Below are 21,853 nucleotides of genomic sequence, written 5' to 3'. Positions count from 1 at the left end.
CTGGGACGGGGAGCGGCGATCCATGGTGAAAAGGGAGAGGCTGAGATTGCCTGGAGGGATATATGGATTGACCCGCGCAGGAGAGAGGAGGCGTTTCCCGCCGCTATTCACGGCAGGCGCGCGCACCGAGAAGGGCGGTTGCATGCATGCGGGTCGCCTTCCTGTAGCAGCAAACTGTGTGTCTGGCGAGACGAGCTCGCCAGGGACTTGTGCGGGTTTCTCCGTTGCTTCGGGTCTTCTTCTCCGGGTCCCAGTGAAGTTTTCAGGTCTGACTCTCGGCCCAGGAATTCTGTCTCTGTAGCCGCTTTTTCACATGTTCCCTCTTCGGTTGGGCTGCGTGGCCTTCGACATCTCAGGGCCTCCAGTCCTTTCTCGCCGGGTTTTCTTGACTCTGCATGAACGCCGTCGCTCGACGGGTGTCAATCCGATAGTGAACGTTCTTTCCAACTGGTGATACTCCCTTTCGTCCGTCTGAAGCCGCGCTTCCCCTTGCCGCTCTCTTGGAATAGAAAGGGACAGACTGTCTCGCGTGTTCCGCCGTACCACCATGAACTTTTCCATTCCTTCACTGGACCGCCTTGTCGCGGGTGATGCTCGGCCCGAGAACGGCAACACAGAAAAGGCTGGGGCGGCAGTTCAGAGGAACGCCCTGCAGGCGCTGCTTGCGAGCGTCACCCGCGTCGTCCGAAGTGCGAACAGCATTCCGTCAGGAGACGAATACTCGATTCGAACGAGCGGCTCTGAAACGGCAACCCGACTCACGCACGAGGCAGCCGCGGAGACGCTCGAAGTTCTGGGACTGGTTACGCGTCTCGCAGTCCCCGGAGCGCCGTTTGCGGAAGCCGCTCGGGCGAACCTGTCTGGACACCGGAGCCTCTCAGGTGTATCTCCACCTGGTGGGGAGGGTGCGAAACGCAGGCCGCCGCAAGAACTGAAGAACCTTTTCCCCGTTTTCCAGGACTTCCTCGACGACCTTCTGGATGATGTCGACCGGGCACTCGCCTTTCACGACCGCCAACCCGGCGTCCCGCTGCCGCCGCCGAAACCGAAGAAGGACGGTCCAGGCGGCGATCGTTCTCACAAGGGCGCGTCGAACCAGACTGCGCTCTTTCCAGAGGGACACATCACTGCCATTTCCCTCGCTTCGTCTTCTGTGCCGCTCTCTTCTTCTCTCCACGGCTCGAGCCTCGTGTCCGTGGGAGGCGGCCAGGCGATGCGCGAGCTCGCTGCGGCGATCCGAAATCGCCCGCAACGGCAGTGGCTTCACCTGATCGACAACTTCGCCCCGCGGTTTGTCCCTCGGCTTCCCTGTAAACCGCATGCAATCGAGCCTTTGCACCCGGCGATCGTTCGCGCCCAGGGCCTCCGGTTCAAGCGCATGTGGCGGCTGAGGCGGCTCCTGGATGGAGACGAAGAGCCGGACGAAGAGCCGGACGAGGGCCCCGAGGCCTTGCCAGGCGTCTCCAAGTCTCCTTCGGCGAATGCGGAGGATTCCACGAAGGCCAACCAAAGCATCGGTGAGGTGACAAAGGCAAGGCCCAGGGACGGCTCTGGAACCTCGGACGGCGCGTCTCAGAAGGATGTATCCACGCCTTGTCAGACCTCCGGCGTCTCGACACCCGTCGCTCTTCCCCCCTCTCTGTCTCTCCACCTTCACGGCCGGGGGGCCCTCCCCCTAGCGAACCCTGGAAATCCTTCCTCGCGAGACGCCGGCGCCGACTTGCCGAGCCCCGAAGCCTCGCCACGGTCGACTGCAGGCAACGAGGAGACAGAGCCTCTGCCGCATGTCTACGAGGCCGAGCTCCTCGCCCTCAACTGGAGACGCCCGGAGGGCCACGCTGTTGACGGCATCTGTGGAGGTAGGAATCTCGTGACAAACAAGGAACACATCGACCGCGATATGCGACGTTTCTTCCTGTTCTTTGCGAACGCCAGTGAACGAGTTGCTGCGTTGACGAGAAGGCTCGCGTGTGGACTGAAACAGGACGAGCAGCGCAGAGAAGAGCCAGGTGCGACTGACCTCGCTTGAAACGGACCAGACAGTCGCTTCGTTCACCGAAACCCCGCAGCAGGCGCGTTTCAGCGGGACACACACTCGCGCTCTTTCTCGTAGCTCGATGCTCACACGGGGTTTTCAGAGCGTGTGCCCGTACACCTGCAAGTGCTTCGCCCGCCTTTGCGCTTTTTTGTCGTCTCTGCTCTTTCCAGGCCCCGACTTGTTCACAGTTGGCGAGCCGCAGCGATGGAAGCCTCTGAAAGACACGCCCCTCGTGCGCATCTCGGAGAAGGAGGAGCTGCAGCATCTCGTCGACGAGCTGTCCACTGGTCAGTCGAGTGTAGAAACGACAAACTTTGGGGGCCGCAACTGGGCGGTCCTTGGGCTAGACGGTCGAAAGTCGGGTTCGCGACTTCCAGTCAGCCCTCTGAATTGCTGCGCTGTCTTTGCTCTATGATGAAAGACCGAGGCCCTGGGTGTCGTGCTTGTGCCTTTCCCGCGTTAATGCATGGAAAAAGCAATGAACAAAGTTGTGTTTGTCGTTTTGCCTCTTTCCTCCACTCTTTACAGAACACCCACCCGTCTGCAGTTCCGTTTCTGTCCATATCCACTCTGTATATATAAACATGTGTAAATGCGTATATGTAAATGTGCATAAGTGTACGTGCGCACGTGTTTGTCGATGCTTGGCTATGGAGATGTTGGAATATATATATATATATATATATATATATATAGATAGATAGATAGATATAGATATATATATGTAGATATATAGATATAGATATATGTATGTAGATATATATATATATATATATATAGGCTCGGTGTCTGCGTGCGTGGCGATGCGTGCTTCACGTCGCTACATGGCATGCAAGGACGAATGTTTGGAAGTCATCTGTTTCTTTTCCGGCATGACCGTGCGTTCTTCAGGTGCGCATCCCTTGGTGGCCATCGATCTGGAGCATCACTCGTTCCACTCCTACCGAGGCTTCACGTGCCTCTTGCAGCTCAGCACGCGGGAGAAGGACTACTTGATTGATCCGTTTCCTCTCTTTGAGCACCTCCACGTGCTGAACGCGATCACCGCGAATCCAAAGATCCTCAAGATCTTCCACGGAGCGGACAGCGACATCATTTGGCTGCAGGTGGGTGCGCCAGTGGAGAAGGCAGAGCGCGGGGGGACGATTCTTTGTCTATCCGGTTCGCCGTCTCGCTGTTTGCCGTCGCCTTGAGAGCCTCCCAACGGGGCGAGAAGGCCAGGGCGTTCTAAGATGTGTAGCCAGCACGTCTGAAACATGTAACTGTGTATACCAGCTTAGATGTACAGATCGCCACGATAATCCCTTTTTTTCGAAGGGGCCTTCACGCCTGGCTGCCGCCGCTTCCAAGGCCTTGCGCTCCCGAGGACGCGTCGCTCGCCTCTGTTCCTCCGCGTTCTTGTCTCTCCGCGTGTCTCACCGCTTTCTTCCTCGGACCTTCCGCTGTCTCTCCCGCATGCACGTATTGCCTCTTTTGCTGTGCGGCTCTCATCGACTTGCAGAGAGACTTCAGCGTCTACGTCGTGAACATGTTCGACACCTGCGTAGCTGCACGCGCTCTCGCAGTCCCCGGCGGCGCCTCGTTGGCCAACCTCCTCCACACCTACTGCGGTGTAGAGGCGAACAAGCAGTATCAATTGGCCGACTGGAGACGACGGTAAAGGCAAAAAGACACGAGGCTTGGATTCGCGCCGCGCTTGGCGCTTTCCCGTTTTGCTCCCAAACGCGCCCCCGCTCTCTCGCCGTCTGCCTCTGAGCGCACGGTGCATTTTGTGGCGGCCCCCAACCGACAGGGCCGCGGTCCTCTGGCGTGTGCTCCTCGGATTTTCCGCTTTTTCTTTGTCTTCTCCCGCCTGGACTGATTAGAGACCGCCGCACTCCAGTGGACTCACCCGGGGTCGCCTAGGGAGTCGTGCATGTCCTGTTGACTCTCTTAGCGCGTCTCGCTTCCTGTCAACCGGGCGGTGGAAGCCTGTCGATGGGAGCGTCGCGCCGTCCCGTCCCCGTGCCTCTCGTCCTGTATTTCTTCGCTTCTCCGGCGCATGCAGATCTCGGAAACCGCGCGTCCGGCAGGAGGCTTTCGGGAATCGTGTGACGGCTCCGCTGGTTTGCTCTCGCTTTGCTCGCAGCCCCCTGACGCCGGAGATGGAGGCATACGCCCGAAGCGACACCCACTACCTGCCTTTCATTTTCGACGTGATGAAAAACCAACTTCTGTCGAAGCCGGAGTTGTACGTCGCTCCACTGACCCCTGAGTTCTGGGTACCTCCTCCCGCTACACATGTAGCTCTATCTTCTTATATCTATCTATTCGCCTATATATATATATATATATATGCTTGGGTGGTCAAACGGTAGGCGCAGAGCTATGCTGTAGGTCTTGGAGGATGCCCATCGCGAGACAGGTCCGCGGTGCTGAGGCGTCTTGCCGTGTTTTGGCACGGATCGTCCCTCTGCGTGTGAATTTCTCTCAGGGGAGGAGCGTTGTCGCCACCGGCCGTCACTGGCCTCGAAGAAGGCCTCGAAGTTACGGAGGTAGGATGGGCGTGGAGACGGCTGTGGAGAATGGTCTCGCATGCCGAACAGCTTGCGGTGAACGCTTTTCAGAGGCGACTTATGTCGCGCTATCTGCATCCGTTCGTGCGTCGGTGTCCCTGTTCTCCTTCGATGAATCCGCAGGTTCTCTTCCACAGATCCTTTCACCGACGTGTGTCGGGGCCTGTCGCGTGGCGCGTCGTTTTGACTCCGTCAGTGTCCACCTTTTTCTCCTTCCAAATTATGAATGTGTCGAAGGCGTGTTTTTTATCGGGCACATCTGCAGGCCTTTTAGAGAAGGAAAGGCCGTGGTCTCCTCGCCTCTTCACGTCTTTGCAGCGATCTTTTCGCGGCGGTCGTCGGGGGCCCACAGCCTTCGTTCAAAGCTCTCCACTGGCTTAAAGGTTTCCCGTTTCTGCGCCGCAACCTCCCGCTGCCTGTCCGCTTTTGTGAACTTCTCAGGCTGGCCAGCAGGCGATGCAGTTCACCTTGGACCGTAGCCGTGACGTCTGCTTGAAACTCCACGTCGAGGCTCCTTTCGACGCCCCTGCAGAAGCCGAGGCGCTTCTCAAGCGAAACCGCGCTGGCCTCTCGCCTCTATCCTACGTTGTCTTTGTAAGCTCGGCGTGCAAGCTTTCTCCACTCGCGCACGCGTTCGTGCATAAGGCGGGTCTCCAGAGAGAACTCGAGTACGGGGGTGGAGATTCGTTTCAGAAAGGGACCCGCCAAAAACGCCTACTCAAAACACGCGTAGCTTGGATGTCAAACACGGAGCTGAGACGCTTCGCAATCGTGGCGCCGCCCGAAGTTCTCTGCTCAATCGGAGATCGTATGTTGCAAGTCTCCCGCGAGCAAACCTTGCCGATATAGGAGGGTGTGGAATGCATGCATCCGTGCAGGTAGGATTTGTTTCGTTCTACGTCTAAAGGGGAACGAGCGGGGAAGAGTTTAAAATCGGGCCCTGTGTTTGTGCGCATGTGCCTTCTCGTGTGTAGATCGAGCTCCTCAAGTGGCGAGATACCTTGGCGCGGCGTCTGGACCGTAGCCCTGTCTCGCTTGCCACGCCCGCGCATCTTCTTCTTCTCGCGCAAAAGGTAAGTTCTGCTCCGGCGTCCGTTCCTCTCGCTTTCCATTGCCAGCTCGTTCCGGCATCGGCCTTCGCCTTCCCACGTCTAGACAACAGCCTCGGAGAAAGCACTCGTTCGAGGAATACGTTTACGGATATGGAAACGTACATGGTAGAACAATGTCGCCCTCAAGCGCGTCCAACGCGTGTTTGATTACATACATATATGTATATATATGCATACTTTTGTATGTTTATGTGTAAATAAAAATCTATGTTTATTTCCATATGTCGATGTATATTTGTGCGTATGTAGTGGTACATGCATAGTATTGAGGCACATATAGAGGCAAAAGCGTGAGTCATCGAGGACGTCAAACCGTCCGGGGACTCTTGGAAAGACACAGAGGGGTTTGCATGTTTACGGCCGTGTCGATCGACAAGGGTCGTGTCCACGAGAAAGGAAGGCGATGCGCCTTCGCGGCTCTCCCCTGTCGAGGACGCGTTGTGCTTGGGTGCGACCGGAGAACGCGATTCGCATCGTCATCCCGATGCAGAGAATATCGGCGAAAAGACGCGGGAGAAGTTGAACCCCATTGTGTCCCCATTTGTTTCTTGATGGGTGCATGCACAGCGGCCGACTTCGACGATCGAGTTTAACGCGGCGATGCGGCCTGCGCCGCCGACCCTCCGCCAGCACACTCAGGAACTCATTCAGTTGATTCAGGTATTTCTGATTCTTTTTGTGTCTCTGCGTCGTTGTCGCCCCCCACCTGTCAAGACCGACTGGACAATCGCACAGTGAACGCGTCAACAGCAAACTGCACGGAGAGTCCGTCGAGGGAGAAAGGTGCCTCCGGCGCCATAACGCGCTTCACCGTTCTCCTCGCTCGCCTGGAGAAAGCGACGCAGAGACGCTAAGACCGCTTTTCCCTCGCGGTTTTTCCTGGACCACTCGATGCCTCCTGTGATCACGCATGCGTAAACAAACTTATACATATATATATATATATATATATATGTATCGCTGCATACCGAATCTGTGTCGTTCGCTCTGTATGTAGATATATGCATGACGTAGTGCGTTGACGTTTTGTAGATTTCTGAATCCGTGGATGTACATGTCGACTTTGCCACAGGTGTGCATTCGCGCATGCGTGTATCTTGTGTGTCGTTTTCAGAGGAGCCTGCTGGGCTCTGAGGCGGCGCAGCGCGCAGCGAGTGGAGCTTTTCTGTCGCCGGCGCTCCGTGCGGTTCCTGAAGCGTGCAGCTCCGGCGACGCCCAGCCGCCGTCGCCTCCACCTGCGGTGGGCCGAGAGAAAGAGAAGAGTAGGAAGCGCTCCAGCAACGAGGAAGACGCGAACGCGAGTTCTTCAGACAGTGACGAAGATCTTCTTCCCAAGGCTGCACTGTTGCAGCGGGCTGCCGCCGAGGCTCGCCAGGAAGCGGCGCGAGCGGCCGAGGCCGCAGGCGGGGCCTCGCCGTGTGTGAAGAAAGAGTTCTCTGGACAAGAAGACGGGGTCGCGCTCTCTTCTGGGACGGGTTCCGACGCGCGTTGGCCGCAGCCGTGCTCCCCTGGCGTTGGAAAAAAGGAATCTGCCGAGTCAAGCGCGTTGTTCATCAGACCCAAACGAGAGCCAGATAGGCTTGAGAGCTTCCAAGCGAGAAAGCGACGCCGTCTAATTGTGGCGGCAGGCGACGAGAATACGCCGCGTGTCCCTGGCCTCGCCGCAAGCGCGAGAAAAGGAAGACTCGATCTGCCTCAAGTCTCCGTGAAGGTTGTCGTCTCAGCAGATTCGATGAACCGCGCAGCCTACCCAGGTAGGGACAGCCACAGAGTTTGCATGCAGCAATGAGGCATCTGCGCAAGGAGCCGTTTTTCTTCTGGCTGCGCCTGGGAGCTGACGCGCAGTGCTGAGGTTGAACCGCCGTCATTTCAAACACTGTGTGGAGGGCGACAAGAAGTTTTCAACATAAAGATATGCAAACGTAGATAACACTGCGTGTCGGCCTCTGCATGCACGTGCAAATACATATCTAGGGAGATCGAGAGACACATAGATCCTGGTTCTACGGTGCATGTCATTCAACTCTTCTTGTAAAGGCAGTCGAACGTGAACGGGATCAAAAAAAGTACAGAAGACAGCCCGCACTGCAAGCGGTGTTGTAGCTGTGCGAGGCTCGCCCCCGTGTCACCGGCGAACCTAGCGTGCCCCGTGAGCAACCAGGTCCGTTACGCGGAGCTACCGTGCGTTTCTTTCTTCGCTGCATGCACCGCGACCTCTCCACTTCTTCTGGTTCGCTCTCTCCACAGATTTCCTCATTCAGAGGCGAGGCGGCAGGCGAATGCCGTCCAACGCTGCCACGCTGCCCGGAGACTCGGTAGGCCGCAAACCCAACGCCACTGAAGAAGCTGTGTCAGGTCGTCAGTGTCGTCTATCCGGCTCTGTGCATAAGTGTAAAGTTCACCAACTGTGCAAAAGTAAATTCATCTGATATGCATGCCTAAACATTTTTATCTCTCTATCTGTATCTCTCTGTCTGTCTGTATATATATATATATATATATGGGCAAATATATACTTCGTCATACAGACCTGCAATCCGGTCATTTGGCCGACTTGTTTGCATGTTTGTCGGTGTTTCGTCCATTCCCCTTAACTGCACATTCCGATACGTATGCCGCGCACAGCTTGTCTGTGACAAGCTGAGTTCTGCGTCTGCTTGGTCTGCCTGGTTCCCGTGTTTGCTCATTTCGCGGTTGAGCGAGTTTTGCCTGGCGCCTGTCTCTTTGTTCGCTTCAGGCGTCGCGTCCCGGCCGTGCTTCGACCTCGGACGTGTGCAGCCAAGTGTACGAGGAGCTGAAGCTGGTGGAGCGTCACCACCTGCTCGTCAGTCACGAGGTTCTAAACGATCCGTTTGCCTGCCTCCTTCCGGCCGCGGCGGTCGCTGCGGAGACGCCTGAGGCGGAGACGCGTGTCGCGCCAGGAAAGCCGACCCACCCGTCGCCGCTGGCCGCACCCGAAGAGGCCAGAGCCGGGAGCGCGCCGGCGTCGAGCTCTGCCGTATCGGGCGGCTTCTTCCCACTGCTCTGTTCCCTTCCGGTTCCGCCCCCGCCAGCCGCGCTGCTGAGTGCGCTGGCCGACCGTGGCGAAGGCGAGGAGACACCCGCCGGGGACAGGCCGACGGCCGCCGGCGAGGAGGACGAGGGCGAGCTCGAGAAGGAGGCCGGAGACGTAGTCATCGTCGCGCAGCAAAAGTGGAAGCGAAAGGGGCGAAAACGCGGCAAGGGCGGCAAGCGAGGCGACGGACCGGGTGGCGTGAATGAACGGCCGAGTCAGGACAAAGAGGACGGAGACAAAGACAAAGGCAGAGACAGAGACAAAGAGGAAGACAGAGAGGAGGAAGGGAAGGCGGTGAACGGGCCCAGACAGGGGCACGGCGGCGGAACGAAAGGTGGAAGCAACGCAACAGTCAGTGTCAGGTCGGGCAGTGGGGTGTCTGGAACGGTCGCCTGCGGGGTCACGGCCGAGCTCCCGCTCCTCGCTCCCGAGGAGACACTGCCTCGTTCGAGGCTGATGAAAGAGACAGGCCAAGCAAATCGAAAGGCGGCGGATCAGCCAAACGCTGCGGCCGAGCCAGAGGCAGAGTCGAAGGCCTCTCAACTGAGGAGCGACGCGGTGGTTCCGTCGGCTGAGGAAACGCAGGCAGGTGAAGGTCGCGAACGCGCAGCGCGCGACACGAAACGCCGACAGTCCAACGAAAGTTCGCGCGACTCGGACGAGAGCGACAGCGCAGAGGCGGAAGAGAAATTGCGGTGGCTACCGGCCGCCTTCCTCAGCAAAAGCCTCACAGCAGCCAGTATGAGGGCGCACCGAACCGGCGGGAAACGGAACAGCAACAAGGCGGGAAAGGCGTCGGCATTTCAAAGGGGCAAACGGCAGCGCAAGTGACGCGGCGGTTGTTTGGCGCCGAAGGCGTGGGACCATCTATCGAGACACACAAATCGGAGGAAAACGGGAGGAGAGAACGGCGAAGGGGTAACTGAGGCGGAAGGGACGAGGAACAAAAAGGGCACCACGGGCAGGATAACAGGGGGGGCCAAACGAGGGAGGACGGGGGAGCGAAGAAGAAGAACAAGACGATGAAGAAGAAGATGAAGAAGGAGAAGACGACGAAGAAGAAATTGCGGGAGAGACGTGTGGAGAAAGAGCAGAAGAGGGACGCGGAGATACATGGCGGAAGCGCAGGGTCAGCGACGGGAGGCGTGACATACGAGGAGAGGAAGATAGGTTGAAAGAGAGGGAGAAACGAGGGAGAGGGAGTACAAAGAAGCGGAGGGAGAGTTTCGGATGTGGGAAGTTTGTTTGAGGAAACGGAAACGCGAGAATGGAACGCGACAGGGAACTGCACATCGGTCTTTCCGAGAGAAGAAACACAGGGCCCGTGTCAAGACGGGCAGAAGTCGATTCGAGTGGGGCTTTCTGTTCAGAGCATGCCGCCATCTTTGTTTTCGAAACTTGGCGCGATTGCTCATGGTGTTCGTGCTGCGTGTAGAGATCCTTTTTCCGCAAATGTCTCACGTCTCAGAGACGTCCTCACACGAACGCGAGAAGCGAGCCTGCCCGACTGGCAATCGCGAGTCGAGATATCGTTCCTACACGGGGGGCTAACAGCGGCCCTCGCTTCCTCCTGGCCTTGGACCCAGCGAGGCGACACGGGAGGCAACTGCTTGTAGCCCCACACGCAGCTGCGGCGTCTTCTCGCTTTGGGCGGCCACGCCTTTCCGTCGCTTCTCTGTACTCGCTGTCTGCGACGACTAGCTAGACCCACACCCGACTGAGGAGAGTTGCTCCGGCCGTCGATGTCCGTCAGACACGTGCAGCGCACCGTAGGATTACCTGCTCGAAACGCGGTGGACGAGGCAGCTTGCCCAAAAAAGAGCAGAGACAGCTCGGCCGGCACACGCAGGGGGGGCAAAACCAGGCGAGCCGAACAACGCGAGGTTGGCACAGAATATCAAACCTAACACTAATTAACTGAGTTAAATAAAACAGGGTTGAGAACTGCGGGTTAGTTTCAAGAGAGAGATAGCGAGTGCAAGGTGGGAGCGAGTCAGTGAAGAGCGACACCAAGTGCGGACGCGAAAAGTGCGAGAGGAGTCGAGACAGCCGCTGACTGCGTAAATTTGTGGGAAAGGGACAACTGGGGAAATCAAGTGCGAAGTTCCCTGTGAAACACAAACGTCGGTCCCCTTGACCGCGCGGAGTGTTGAACAAGCACGGACGTCGCAGCAGCGCCTCCGTCTCCGGCAAAGAAACCCCTTCCGGCGGCTGATGGAAAACGTGACTCGAAACAAAACACGTGTTCTTCAAAGTGCGTGGACGTGCACAGGGAGGGTAAACAGCTACAACCTAAAAACTGGCGATCAGCCCGTGTTGGGGAAGCGAAAATAAAACGGAGAAAGAAGAGCGCAAAGACTGTCGGGGCCCTTGCCGCTCCCCAACGCGCGCGCTTCGGGTGCATCTACCCTCCGCCAACCACCCGCGGGAAAGGGTTAGGACGTCTGGGAAGTCCAAAACTGTGGGAAATCGATACACCCGCAAAACGACGAGACAGAAGACAGGACCGGAACTCGGGACTGTTGTCTCCGTCCTTCTCAAAATCGCATAGGGACAAAGAGGCCGTCCAGAGCGAGCGACACGCTTTCGATTCGCGACTCCCTTCCCTGCTGCTGTCTGTACACCTCCTGGTGAAGGCGCAGCCAAATGGCCAGGCGCCTGTTCGTTTTCCGGTGCTCCAGCGAGCACGACATCCCCACAAGGAAGACGTTTCTTGGTTGCAGGAGGACGGCAAGGGCGAGGGCCTCCTGGACAGAGAAGTGGGCGTTGTGCAGCTTCTCTCCGATCGCGTCGACGACTAGGGTCTAGCACACCGACAGCCAACACGGGAGAAAACGTGGCCACGCAAGGTGACACTCTGGCCTTGTTTCTTACAAAACCGTATTCTCTATATCCTGCGGGAGGACTGTTCCACGCAGATCGCGCATGCAGCTACGCACAGGTAACCGTAGACGAAACCAATAAACGCGTATGCAAATGTGCATATATCTCTATATGTGGATGCATATATGCATATGTGGACGGAACTGTATAGCTATACGCATGGTCTATGCACTTGGAACGTGGAGCGCGTCGTTGGCAGTGCCGCCTGATGGTCCCCGAGAAACGGGGGGGGTGGGGGGGGGGGGCGGTGTGTGGGAGGGGAAGGCAGGATCCCCAGACGCCGAGCGTCGGCAAAAGACGCTAGGAAACAGATCGGGCACGGGCCGCGGAGACACAGAGGCGACGAGAGGGTCCGCGAAAACCTGCCAGAGAAACTCACTTCGAGGTCGTCGAGATGGCGGAGCCGATCCAGCACAGGCGTCGGGAAGGACGTGACGTCTGAAATGTAGACGAGCTTCTTATCCCCAACCAGGAAGCCCAGGGAGACGTACGTGCCGCCGTGGTAGACGGGGAACGACTGAATCGGGACGGGGACGCCTGAAAAAGGAAAAGAAAGGTTTGTTTTCGCTCTACCCGAATGGGGCGCTCTTCCCGAAAAGAGACACTGGTCTGTTCGTCCGCCGGTTCCTGTCTACGAGCTTCGGCCGACTCCAGCCGCGACTCGGCATCCGCACGCGGGCGACTTGGAAGCGAGTCTCTATCGGCAACGATCTCGCGGACACGCTTCGCGGTTCTTAAGGGTGACGCAACTGACCAGGCGATGTTTGTGTCGGTCTGCGGTGTCTCCCCTGCGATGGCCCTAATCAAGAAAGAGCTGCGCGAGAGTTGCGCAGTTGTCCACGCCCCACACGAACACAACCAGCCGCACAGCGCTCTGTGCGTCGCGTTCCACCAACCTACCCGGAATCCGAAGCGTGGAGAAGCCTGCGTCATCTGAGACGGGCGGAGGCAGTCTCCTCCACATGCAGTTCAAATCGGCCTCGGCCTCGCCATCGCCGGAGAGCGAGGCGCCTCCTGCTGGGGCAGGATCTCTCGGAGCGCTCTGGGTGTCCGGGGCGTCCTGTCGCGACGCCGGCGCGGAGGCCGAAGACGCGAGCGCGATCGAGGAGGCCTTGCCCCGTTCCTGGAGCGAAGGCTGAGACAAAGAGGAAGTAGACAAAGAGGAAGGTGCGGTGGGAACTGAAGGGGAAGGCGCTCTGTCGTTGAGCAGATGAAAGGCAAGACACGCGACCTTCCGCTGCAGAACAGGCGCATCTGTCGAGTCGACGAAAGACCACAAGCCTGGCACGCCTTCCTCGTGAACGGTGGCGTCGCTGTGGCACGGCAGGCGCGCCGCTGCCTGCGTCGCCTCCTTGTCGAGTCTTCTCTTCTTTCCCTCCATCTCCCTCCCGGCCGCAGCGGCCGCAGGCCTCGGCGGCTCCTCGTCCCTCGCGTCCAGCAGCGCCTTTTGCATCCGCCAAGACGTCTGCACAATGTACTTGAATTTGCTGCAGAGCGAGTGCAGCGTTCGCGGACCCACGTAGCAGTGGAGAAGGCTTTCTGGCCGATACCCAAGGGACTTGCGCAGGGCCTCGCGCACGCGGTCCCCAGGATTTAGCATGCCGTGTTGCTCGGCACCCCACAAACTCCCGGCAGCCGGGTAAGCGGGAGAGGCTCTGTTCACACTGTTCGGCGTCGGAGAAGACGCAGCCCGCTGGAGCCCAGCGGGCTCCTGTGTCGAGAGAGCGGACGTCGACGCACACGCGGGAACGGCGAGCGTCGGCCTAGTGAAGCGCTGCAAATCACGCAAGTCATCGATGCCGCCGACTGCATCCTGGTGGTCGTGGGTCAGCAGAACGGCGTCGAGGGCTGAGATCTAAGAGGATACACACACCGCAGGCGGCAGATGCTGATGAAACGCCTTGTTGAGATAGACGTCTATAGGTGTACTGATGTCGAAACAGATGGATATGCAGGGGCAAGCAGACGCAAACAAATATTTATATGTATATATGCATTCACGTATCGGCGAATAAGGATTTCAGCGTAACGACATCACCGGTGCGTGATAGCCAACCTTGACGATGACAGAAGCGCGTTGGGTTGGATTTCATAGAGGCCTCGAGTGTTGTGGAGGTTTGCCACAACAGCGGCAGTGTGAACATGTGTGCAGGAGACGGTTAGGTCTGGATTCCTGCTTGACGCGATCTGACGGGATCGCAGAGGAACGGCGGGAACCTTCGTGGGGAGCCTGTTACGCGGCGTCAACCCGACACGGCAGCGTACGTTCTCAGTATCTTTCCTGGTGTGTCTACGGGGCTATCGGCGGCACCCGCCATGCAGAAAAAGACGTTTTCGCCGTTCACGCTGTGTGGGCATCCGGTTCTCTCCTTCGCCTGCTGCGAGGCAAGTCGCGAAAAAAGTTGAGGTCGAGAGCGACAGATTCAAAGTCCTCCTGGAGCGGCCCATCGCGGTGGCCCCGAAGGAACCACCTTAGAAACACGCCTTCTCTTCGCGCAGAGACAGACCCAGGGAGAGTTTGGTTTTAGTCGCGGAACGCGCGGGGCATCGAGGCGCGTCTGTCGAGCTCACATGGTTAAGCGGGAAGTACGCGAGAGCAGCTTCTCGGAAGGTTTTTCCGCAGTCGATGAGGAGCGACTTCCCGGCAATGCGCAAAACAGCAGAGACGTTGTTCCGGTGATTCACATCTCGGCCATTCTTCCAACTGAGGAAGCATGAGACGCAGGCCACGCCGTACCCGCCCTCTTCAGCTGGCGCCGGTTTCTCTCCACATTCGCTCAGCCCAGAACACCACGCCCGCGTCGCTCCTTCGCCTGCCGCGGAGGGCTCCTCCGTCTCCGTGGTTTGAACGGCGCCGGAGGCCGCAGGCGACGACGGTCCGCTGTTCGTGGATCCGTCTGGAGTTTGCTGTTTCTCGCGGCACACCGTCCCGGGAATCCCGGCAGACGCCTGGCCAGGCACGTGGCGTGCGTCTGTCGCGCCGCGAGCTTGGTGGGCATGCTGCGCCGCCAAGCGGTGGAGAACTCGAGTCGACGGAAGTTGGTCCACAGGCACGCGGAGGAAGGGGAAGAACGGGTGCGAGGGCGACGCCATGGGCAGCACGTGGCCGAGCTGCGGAAGCGCACAGGAGACACCTGTGCCGAGAAACAAAAGACCGTCGGCAGAAGGCGGTCGCGGTTTGGGGGAAAGAGACGCATGGGGCGCGGGGAGACCAACCTCTGCCTCAGCCGAGGCCTCCCCTCCAGCGAACGTGGCGGGGAGAGAGGTTTCGATCTCGTCTTCGTCAGGCAGGGAGATCGCCGCGAATAGCGGGGTCAAGGAACAAGACGGAAACTCAGATAGCGGACAGGGGCCGGGAGAAATCGAGGGGCGTTTTTCCACAGACGGGGACAGGCCGCAGCTTTGGTGGCCCTCGTCCCTGTCGCCTCCTCCGGGTTTTCTTGCCACGCGTTCGACCGGCATTTCGCCGGGGGAAAGGGCGGCAACGCACAGAGGAACAGACCTCGAAAAGGAAAGAGACAACGCTTGGAGATCAGAGAAAAAAAAACAGAGACACTGCTCTCTTCGGACCAACTCTACGTCGCAAGGAGAAGAGAACACAAGAGCGCACACAGCAGCGTTTGTACCTAGTGAATCCGGCTGGGTCAAGAGAGAGCCGGTGTGCTTGGGACGCAGAGAGAGACGCTGGCCGACTCGAATTTATGAGAGGAGAACGGGAAAAACGAGACAAAGACTGTTCAGAGCGGAAGCTTCTCGGATGAGCGGTGTCCGGAGGAACGCTTCAGAGGAACGAAAAGAAGAGCAAATGAGGAAGAGAACGTGAGATCGAGAAGATGAGGAGGACAGAGAGATCGACCCTGCGACCCGGCTGGCCAGGAACCCACGAGACAAATCGGCCAAATTCGCTGGTGCCTCTGCCAGGACCGAAAGCTTATGGACTCTCACAAAGCGGAATCCAAATGAAACAGTACGCCTCGCGCTTCTTCCAGACTCACGCAGTTCTGGATGGGCTGCGTCTCTCGATGTGTCTAGTTACCGCCAGCACGGGCAACAACGCAGCCAGCGCTCTGTTCGCGCCGCTGCCTCCATCACAAGCTGGGGGCTCTCTGAGGTCTGAAGGCGCAATGTGGAAGACCATGAGAACGCTGAGATTTCTAAAAGGGGTGGAAAATCCGGAGCGAATGTGTGGGTCAAAAAGGCATGAACGAAGCGGCCTTGTGGCCGGTTGCATTACTCGCCGCATGCGCAAATACCTCTCGACACGGGTTAGTGATCTGGTAGACCGACGACGGGAAGAGGTGCTAGGAAAAAAAAGCGGCGAGGTTTCGAGAGATATCAAATCCCCCGTTTGGAAATCAATAAACGGTAAGCAGGTTTGTTCTGAGGGGAGCAGAAGAGGAGAAGATGAAAAAAGCCTGCCTTCCCCGCCTGGTATGTGCGTTGCTACTGTGGCACGGAACGAACGGCTGACGCAAACAAACGGTTGCTTGCATGCTCCTTGTAAGCCCTCTCCATGGACTGACCAGAGCGGTTCTAGATCTTGCTTGCACACCCGGTAGTGGATTTCGATAAAGTGCTATGTTGAGCGAATTACCGTAGTAGATGGGTGAAGGTGGATTAGATGACCTACCGAGCTCTGTATTTTTATCCGAAGGGTCGGACGGTGCTCGGGCACGCCGCTTTGATGGGCGTGTCGTTTCGTGTGAGTAACCCAAACGAGTGACTGCTGAGCAGCATATTTGCGAAAACAACACGGTGATCCATCAGCATTAAAAACGCACGGTTAGGGTCCTGTGCTTCCCGTTCACAGGCCTCAACCGTCGTCTGTCGGAACAGTGTGTGTGTGTCTGTGCCGGCGGCCACCAAAGCTGCGAAGAAAGGCAGCTCTTCCTGTGTTAGCGTACTACGGCCATTCGTGGCTAGACCGTTATCTAGTCACGAGGCACAGGAATCCAGCAGTGTTCTTTGCCGTATCGCCTCGCTGCCCGTGAGCATCCCCTCTGTAGGGGGGGGGATGTTCTTAAGCCTTCTTGACACATCCGTCCTGCCCGAAGGGAGTTACATCGCTCTCCTGCAACACCATGGTCAACCACGCCTGGCAACTGTCTACTTCAGGTGCCTGAAACGGCGAGGTCTAGTCCAAGTTGCTTATACGCTCCAGCGGGGTGCCGCGCAACCTTTACAGTTTACCTTTGCTCTGATATGTTCCGCTGCTGCGGAGTGCGTGAAGGGAACTTCCGGAACTGTCTGCTCCCTCCGGAAGGTCTGCTTTCGTTTTCAGGAGACTAACCGTAACACATGCTAGGCAGCTGTTGTTCGTTTGCTTTCCAGATAAACGAGAGAGTCGAAGCAAAAAAGGTTGAGTAGGCTCTGAGGAGCATATTCGTCCGCTTGCAAACAGTCCACACTGCTTCCGCAGCGAACCGGCTCCGAACGTGACCAGATTCTACCTGATTTTGGGCGGCTCCCTAACGACACGCAACACCATGACATTTGGTCGCGTCGTTTGGTCCTCACCCCTACAGACCAGTCGAGGCCGAACCCCGTCGTCGGGGTGAAACCATCGTGTCGGCACTCTCTCAACCTTGCTTCGCGTTCGTTTCGCGTGAAACCAACAGGGCAGCTGTCGCAACACCGGTAGCTCCTGGGCGTTTCCTTCTCTGGACACAATCGGCATTCAACTGGTGGTCCCTTGCGAAATGTACCCAAGGTTGACCGGATATCTGAATGACTGAGGACTACCTTTGTACAGCTGACAACTGAGAACGTCTGTCGTCTGCGTGCATTGCGGTGCATGTTCCTGGCTTCGAAGCGCTATTTTTCGGCCTCTGTGGTTGCGGTAAAGAGGAGCGACGCGTGAAGACAGCCTTTGTCCTACGCTCTGTACTACTGAAAGGCACATTCTTTCTCAGCATCTCGTGTGAACGGAAGCTGTCTGTCTTGTTCCCCGCGTCCTGAACCATGATTGCATGGAGTTGCCGCTCCTGCGGCATGCGGGCAATTCAAAGTCCCAGCGACATCGTCGCAAGCCTCCGTTCTATGATGGAATGCATCCTGTGGACGGCGGTCTCTTCCAAGTCGCTTGACACCTGTGCCCTGGTGTTGTAGTCCCACTCGAACGCACCTCGCTGTCACTCCCAGTCTGCTACAGAAACACGGGTGCACAAGTAGAGAGACGAATTCATTCCCCGCTTCACAAAGACTCGATATGCATTCCATTGCCACCTTTCTAGATGAACACACTGTGTCTATACCCTTCACATACTTAGAAAATTGGTAAAGTGGTGGGTCCCTGCTTGACGCGGGAAGTTAGGCATGTCTTGTCGAAAAGCTCGTGTTTTTAGACCGCCGAATGTGAACGCGAATATATGCCAAACTTTTGTGTATGTGCACAGACTTGTGGATATGAGGGGTCATGGTGTATTTACGTGTTGGATGTTCCTTTGCCAAAGCTCCTTCCACCGGGTTTGAAATGGAGACTAGAGAGAGCCACAGACACACATGAGCGGCCACAAGACATGCAGCGCTGGCCGCGCAAGGAGAGAAGAATGTCGGCTCTCCATACTCCACCAAATTTTGGGGAGTGTTTTCACAGCCCGACCTCCACGTTTTCTATGGTACGAGAGGAAGCATTTGGCTGCCAAGTTAAGGGAACGTGAATGGTTTTGTGGTAAGCTAGCGCACATGCGGATCGCCAAGACGCGGCGGTGCTCGAGTGACCATCAACGCAAGGTGTCCGGGGCAGCATTTTTTCACCCGAGAAGAGTTACGGAGATTCCACTAGGGAAAACTACAAGTGGCATTGGCCTTCCTCCCTGTCTCACTGAAACAGTGACCGTGAAAGTCTCTCTTCCATGCGTCAAAGAGTTGAACAACCGCAGCCGCTCCTTCAAATCCCCCCGTCAGCCAACGCGTGGGAAAAGCTTGAGTGGCTACAGTGCGCCCGCCATTATTCAACACTTTTCCGTTTCGGATTTACCACGCTTGTCCGCTTGGCACTTTTTCTCTCTGTCCAAGTCCTTGCTTGTCTCTCTGGAGTGGTTGTTTTTTACCTTTCCGATGTTGGCATTTCCTCGGCGAACTCTGACCTCAAGTTGTTTTCACGCCGTTTTGTCAACCGCTGAAACCGCAGACCCGTCTTTTTCTGTTGCCAGTAATGAGATCACGTTAAGCGTTCTCCAACCATCCATGCAAAAGGAAAAAAACGTTAGATGCATGGACCTGTTTTCTTTTTCCTCCCAGCGTCTCAGTCGACTGCAGGTTCCGTCAGCTCTCTGATTCTTGGTATGCACTTACGAGCTAGTTTTTTTTTGCATTGGTTGGCTGTTTTCTCGGCTGGTCTAACATCTTTCTCTTCAGTGCACGTCCGTCGACTTGCAAGATCTCAAGACAAAGGGCATTTTCCCGTGGAGCCCTCGGACCTGCCTCCCTTGTACTTTGTCCTCTGCCTTTTTTCTCGTGAAACTTTCAAGACCTCCGAAAAGTCGCTTCGCGCGCGACACGTGTTCTCGACGTCTTCGGAGGGCCCGCGCTTGAGATTCTGCCGCATCCCAGTCGAAACATATCGTCTTTTCCAAGGCGAGATTTTGAGCACCTTTCATCAATCCGGCGGAGAATCCTGGCTCGGGAGATCCTGGAGCGCAGACTCTCTGCGGTCGTCGAAGCCACCAGCGTTCTACGTTTTCCGTGTTCCTCACAGTGGGCTTTTGAGCAACCCTAATCCCACTTTTTGAGATCTCATCGTCTTTTTCCAGCCCCGACGATTGTCCGTGCGATCCGCTGTTTGTGCCTTCAGTACTTGGCATCCATAACACTGGAATGGAAGCGGAAGCGCAGCACGCACGTGTGTTGTAAAGTGTTTGTCGCATTCGAAAGCAAGAGCGTTCCATCCCTTTTCGTGACGGCCAGAAACTTCCAAAACGATGGACTTGTCAGGGCGCGTCCCTGCAGGTCTGACCAGGAACGACGTGGCCAGGGGGAGAGCCACGCAACTGGTGAGACCGGCCACTGGAACATCCGTCAACTCCCTCAGGCGCATGCCGGACGACGCTCTCAAGGTTTCTGCGCAAAAGGCCAAGCAGATGCAGAAAGCAAACATCCGAGTCGAGGAGGAAACACGAGCGAAAGACCCTACGGTACGTGTTCATACTGGACGCTTGTTCTCCAGATCCCTGCGTCAAGAAGCGTAGCCATACATGTACACCCCGACAAATAGGTGTAAACCGATGTAAATCTACGCCGAGCTGGGCATGTGAGCGTCTCTATCTGTGTCGCTACGCATGTTACGGACGCATTGGAAGGGGCACCACGGCACACCGCCGGCGGGAGCGGAAGAGAAGGCTGTTGGAGCTGTTGACGCGGAGGCTGAATCACGAAAAAGGTCTGCCGTCATTTCGCAAAATTTCCTTTTTTCTTAGGCAGCCACCATTCAAGCGTTGGTGCTTGAAATGCGAGAGGCGATGCAGCAACTCACGTGCCGGAATCGTCGATTGGAAGAAGAGCTTCGGCGCTACCGGGCGTCGTTCAAGAGCGCGATGGAACAGCAGGAGCGTTTCGCTCGCAACTTCCACGATTGTCAGGCAGAGCTCCACAAGGAGCGGCAGCGAAGCGAGTTTCAGGAGAGGGAGTTTCGCACCCTCTGCGCTCAACTGACGACAACGATTCAGGGTTTTGCCGCCGATCATGAAGAGATTGCGAACGTCTGCAGTCCTCCCTACTGCATGGGCGGGAAAGGCCTGCGCGAACTCCACGGCCTCGCGCAGATTCTGCGTGTGAAGCTTGCACTTGGAGTGTATGCACACCTCAGAGCAGACAAAGCAGGGGCGGAGACCAGAAACCAAGAACAAGAAAGACTCAGCTCCTGCATCCTCGCCCACAACACTGCGCATGCAACGAACGAAACGATGCCCGTGATGACAGTGGGCCAAGTCAGGCCTGCAAGCGGTGACCAATCAGGGCGACTTTCGCCGACAGAGCCACTGAGACATCCCTGCAGTCCTTCCCCTGCTGTATGTGGCGCAATCCGCGGCGGGGGTGTAGCGCTTGGGAAGCGTGTGTCAATCAACTTGGACACGCAAGACGTCTGTCCACCTTCTCGTCTCTCCTCCCATTCCTCTCGTTCTTCTTTTAACGCTCCACAGCCTGGCGACGAACACGAGGCCGGATCAGGCTTCACTGCTGTGTCGGCTCGAATTCACGAACCAGGCAGTCGGGAGTCTACCGAGTCGGCGCGTGCGGAGCAAGACTTTGCGAGAACTCAAAATGGAGGAGGGATCGAGGGGGATAAGACGCGCCCACACATCGCTGAGCCTCCTTGTGAAAACGTGGAGTGCGGGAACGATTGTTTGTCGGATAGCTCCTCTGTTAGTGAGCGAACCAGGTAAGCGCACATATGACCTCAGATTGGGAAATCGACAGTCCACGAGTGGTGCAGGACGGCGTTCGTTGCGCAGGAAGCGTCGTTGCCTTCACATCCTCTTTGTTCCTTGCGTCTCTTGGGCTCCTGCATTTCCTTCACCTGTCATCTCGAGCTTTCTTTCTGCAGCGACTCGGAGTTCCTTTCTTCGTCATCTGGTTCTTCTCCGCGGCTCTCTCACCGCGCCCCTCCGCCGCCCAAGTCGCTCCGTCCCAAGTTCGTGCCGTCGCTGTCTACCGCCGCTGCAGGCACTGGGTCGTGGATGTCGGGAAACCGAGAACCGAGTGAATATCCACAGGGAATGTGAGACGAATGGGGGCCGAAGTTGCTAGCTCGGAGACGTGAGCACGCGGTCGCGTCTCCGCAGTGTCAGCGGAACACAGGCAGCTTCACTTACAAGAGAGGACCACCGCGAGCGGAAGTCTAAACAGCCGCAGTCCCCGAGCAGAGGGCCCTATATGAGAACATCTTTTAAAAAAATCAAAGAGAGAGTACCCGGAGGCAGCGTAGCGTGCCTAAATGTCCGCAACGGAGCGTTCGTTAAGAATGACTACAATGCGTTTCCCCCGTGACATGGCTGTGCATGAAAATGTAGACGTTGCTCACACGCTGCTAAGAGGCGGTTCTGCAAAAAGACCCGCTTGGCGAGTGTAATACCATCTGGAGCCGTAGCTGCTCGAGGTCGAAAGCAAGCACTGGCAGTAGTCCTTTCTGCGCCCTGACCCACCACGAGCCGTGAGCTCTGCTGACAAGGGCCAGTTTCTTACGGACACACAAAAACTGGGAGCCAACATG

At 57.1% G+C, this 21,853-nt stretch overlaps 3 protein-coding genes across 3 annotated transcripts; 2 read left to right on the top strand and 1 right to left on the bottom strand.

Annotated features, from left to right (window-relative positions):
* Positions 1 to 547: 547 nt before the first annotated feature.
* On the top strand, positions 548 to 9,591 carry NCLIV_063640 (Ribonuclease D, related; the record flags this gene model as incomplete). Its single annotated transcript, XM_003885915.1, has 12 exons — positions 548 to 1,859; positions 2,209 to 2,325; positions 2,930 to 3,144; positions 3,540 to 3,694; positions 4,167 to 4,268; positions 4,512 to 4,572; positions 5,035 to 5,187; positions 5,568 to 5,666; positions 6,273 to 6,365; positions 6,820 to 7,459; positions 7,953 to 8,020; positions 8,443 to 9,591. The coding sequence occupies 12 exons, from the start codon at positions 548 to 550 to the stop codon at positions 9,589 to 9,591; spliced, it is 4,164 nt and encodes a 1,387-aa protein (XP_003885964.1).
* A 1,706-nt stretch (positions 9,592 to 11,297) lies between these two features.
* NCLIV_063630 (Metallo-beta-lactamase family protein, related) lies at positions 11,298 to 15,105 on the bottom strand (the record flags this gene model as incomplete). Its single annotated transcript, XM_003885914.1, has 4 exons — positions 11,298 to 11,564; positions 12,023 to 12,180; positions 12,544 to 13,498; positions 14,215 to 15,105. The coding sequence occupies 4 exons, from the start codon at positions 15,103 to 15,105 to the stop codon at positions 11,298 to 11,300; spliced, it is 2,271 nt and encodes a 756-aa protein (XP_003885963.1).
* A 4,460-nt stretch (positions 15,106 to 19,565) lies between these two features.
* Positions 19,566 to 21,365, top strand: NCLIV_063620 (conserved hypothetical protein; the record flags this gene model as incomplete). The annotated part of the gene is made up of 3 exons (XM_003885913.1): positions 19,566 to 19,778; positions 20,061 to 21,022; positions 21,188 to 21,365. The coding sequence occupies 3 exons, from the start codon at positions 19,566 to 19,568 to the stop codon at positions 21,363 to 21,365; spliced, it is 1,353 nt and encodes a 450-aa protein (XP_003885962.1).
* Between the last annotated feature and the right edge of the window lie 488 nt (positions 21,366 to 21,853).

This window comes from Neospora caninum, chromosome XII (assembly GCF_000208865.1).
Source record: "Neospora caninum Liverpool complete genome, chromosome XII".
NCBI lineage: Eukaryota > Apicomplexa > Conoidasida > Eucoccidiorida > Sarcocystidae > Neospora > Neospora caninum.
This window is presented reverse-complemented; position numbering and strand designations above follow the sequence as displayed.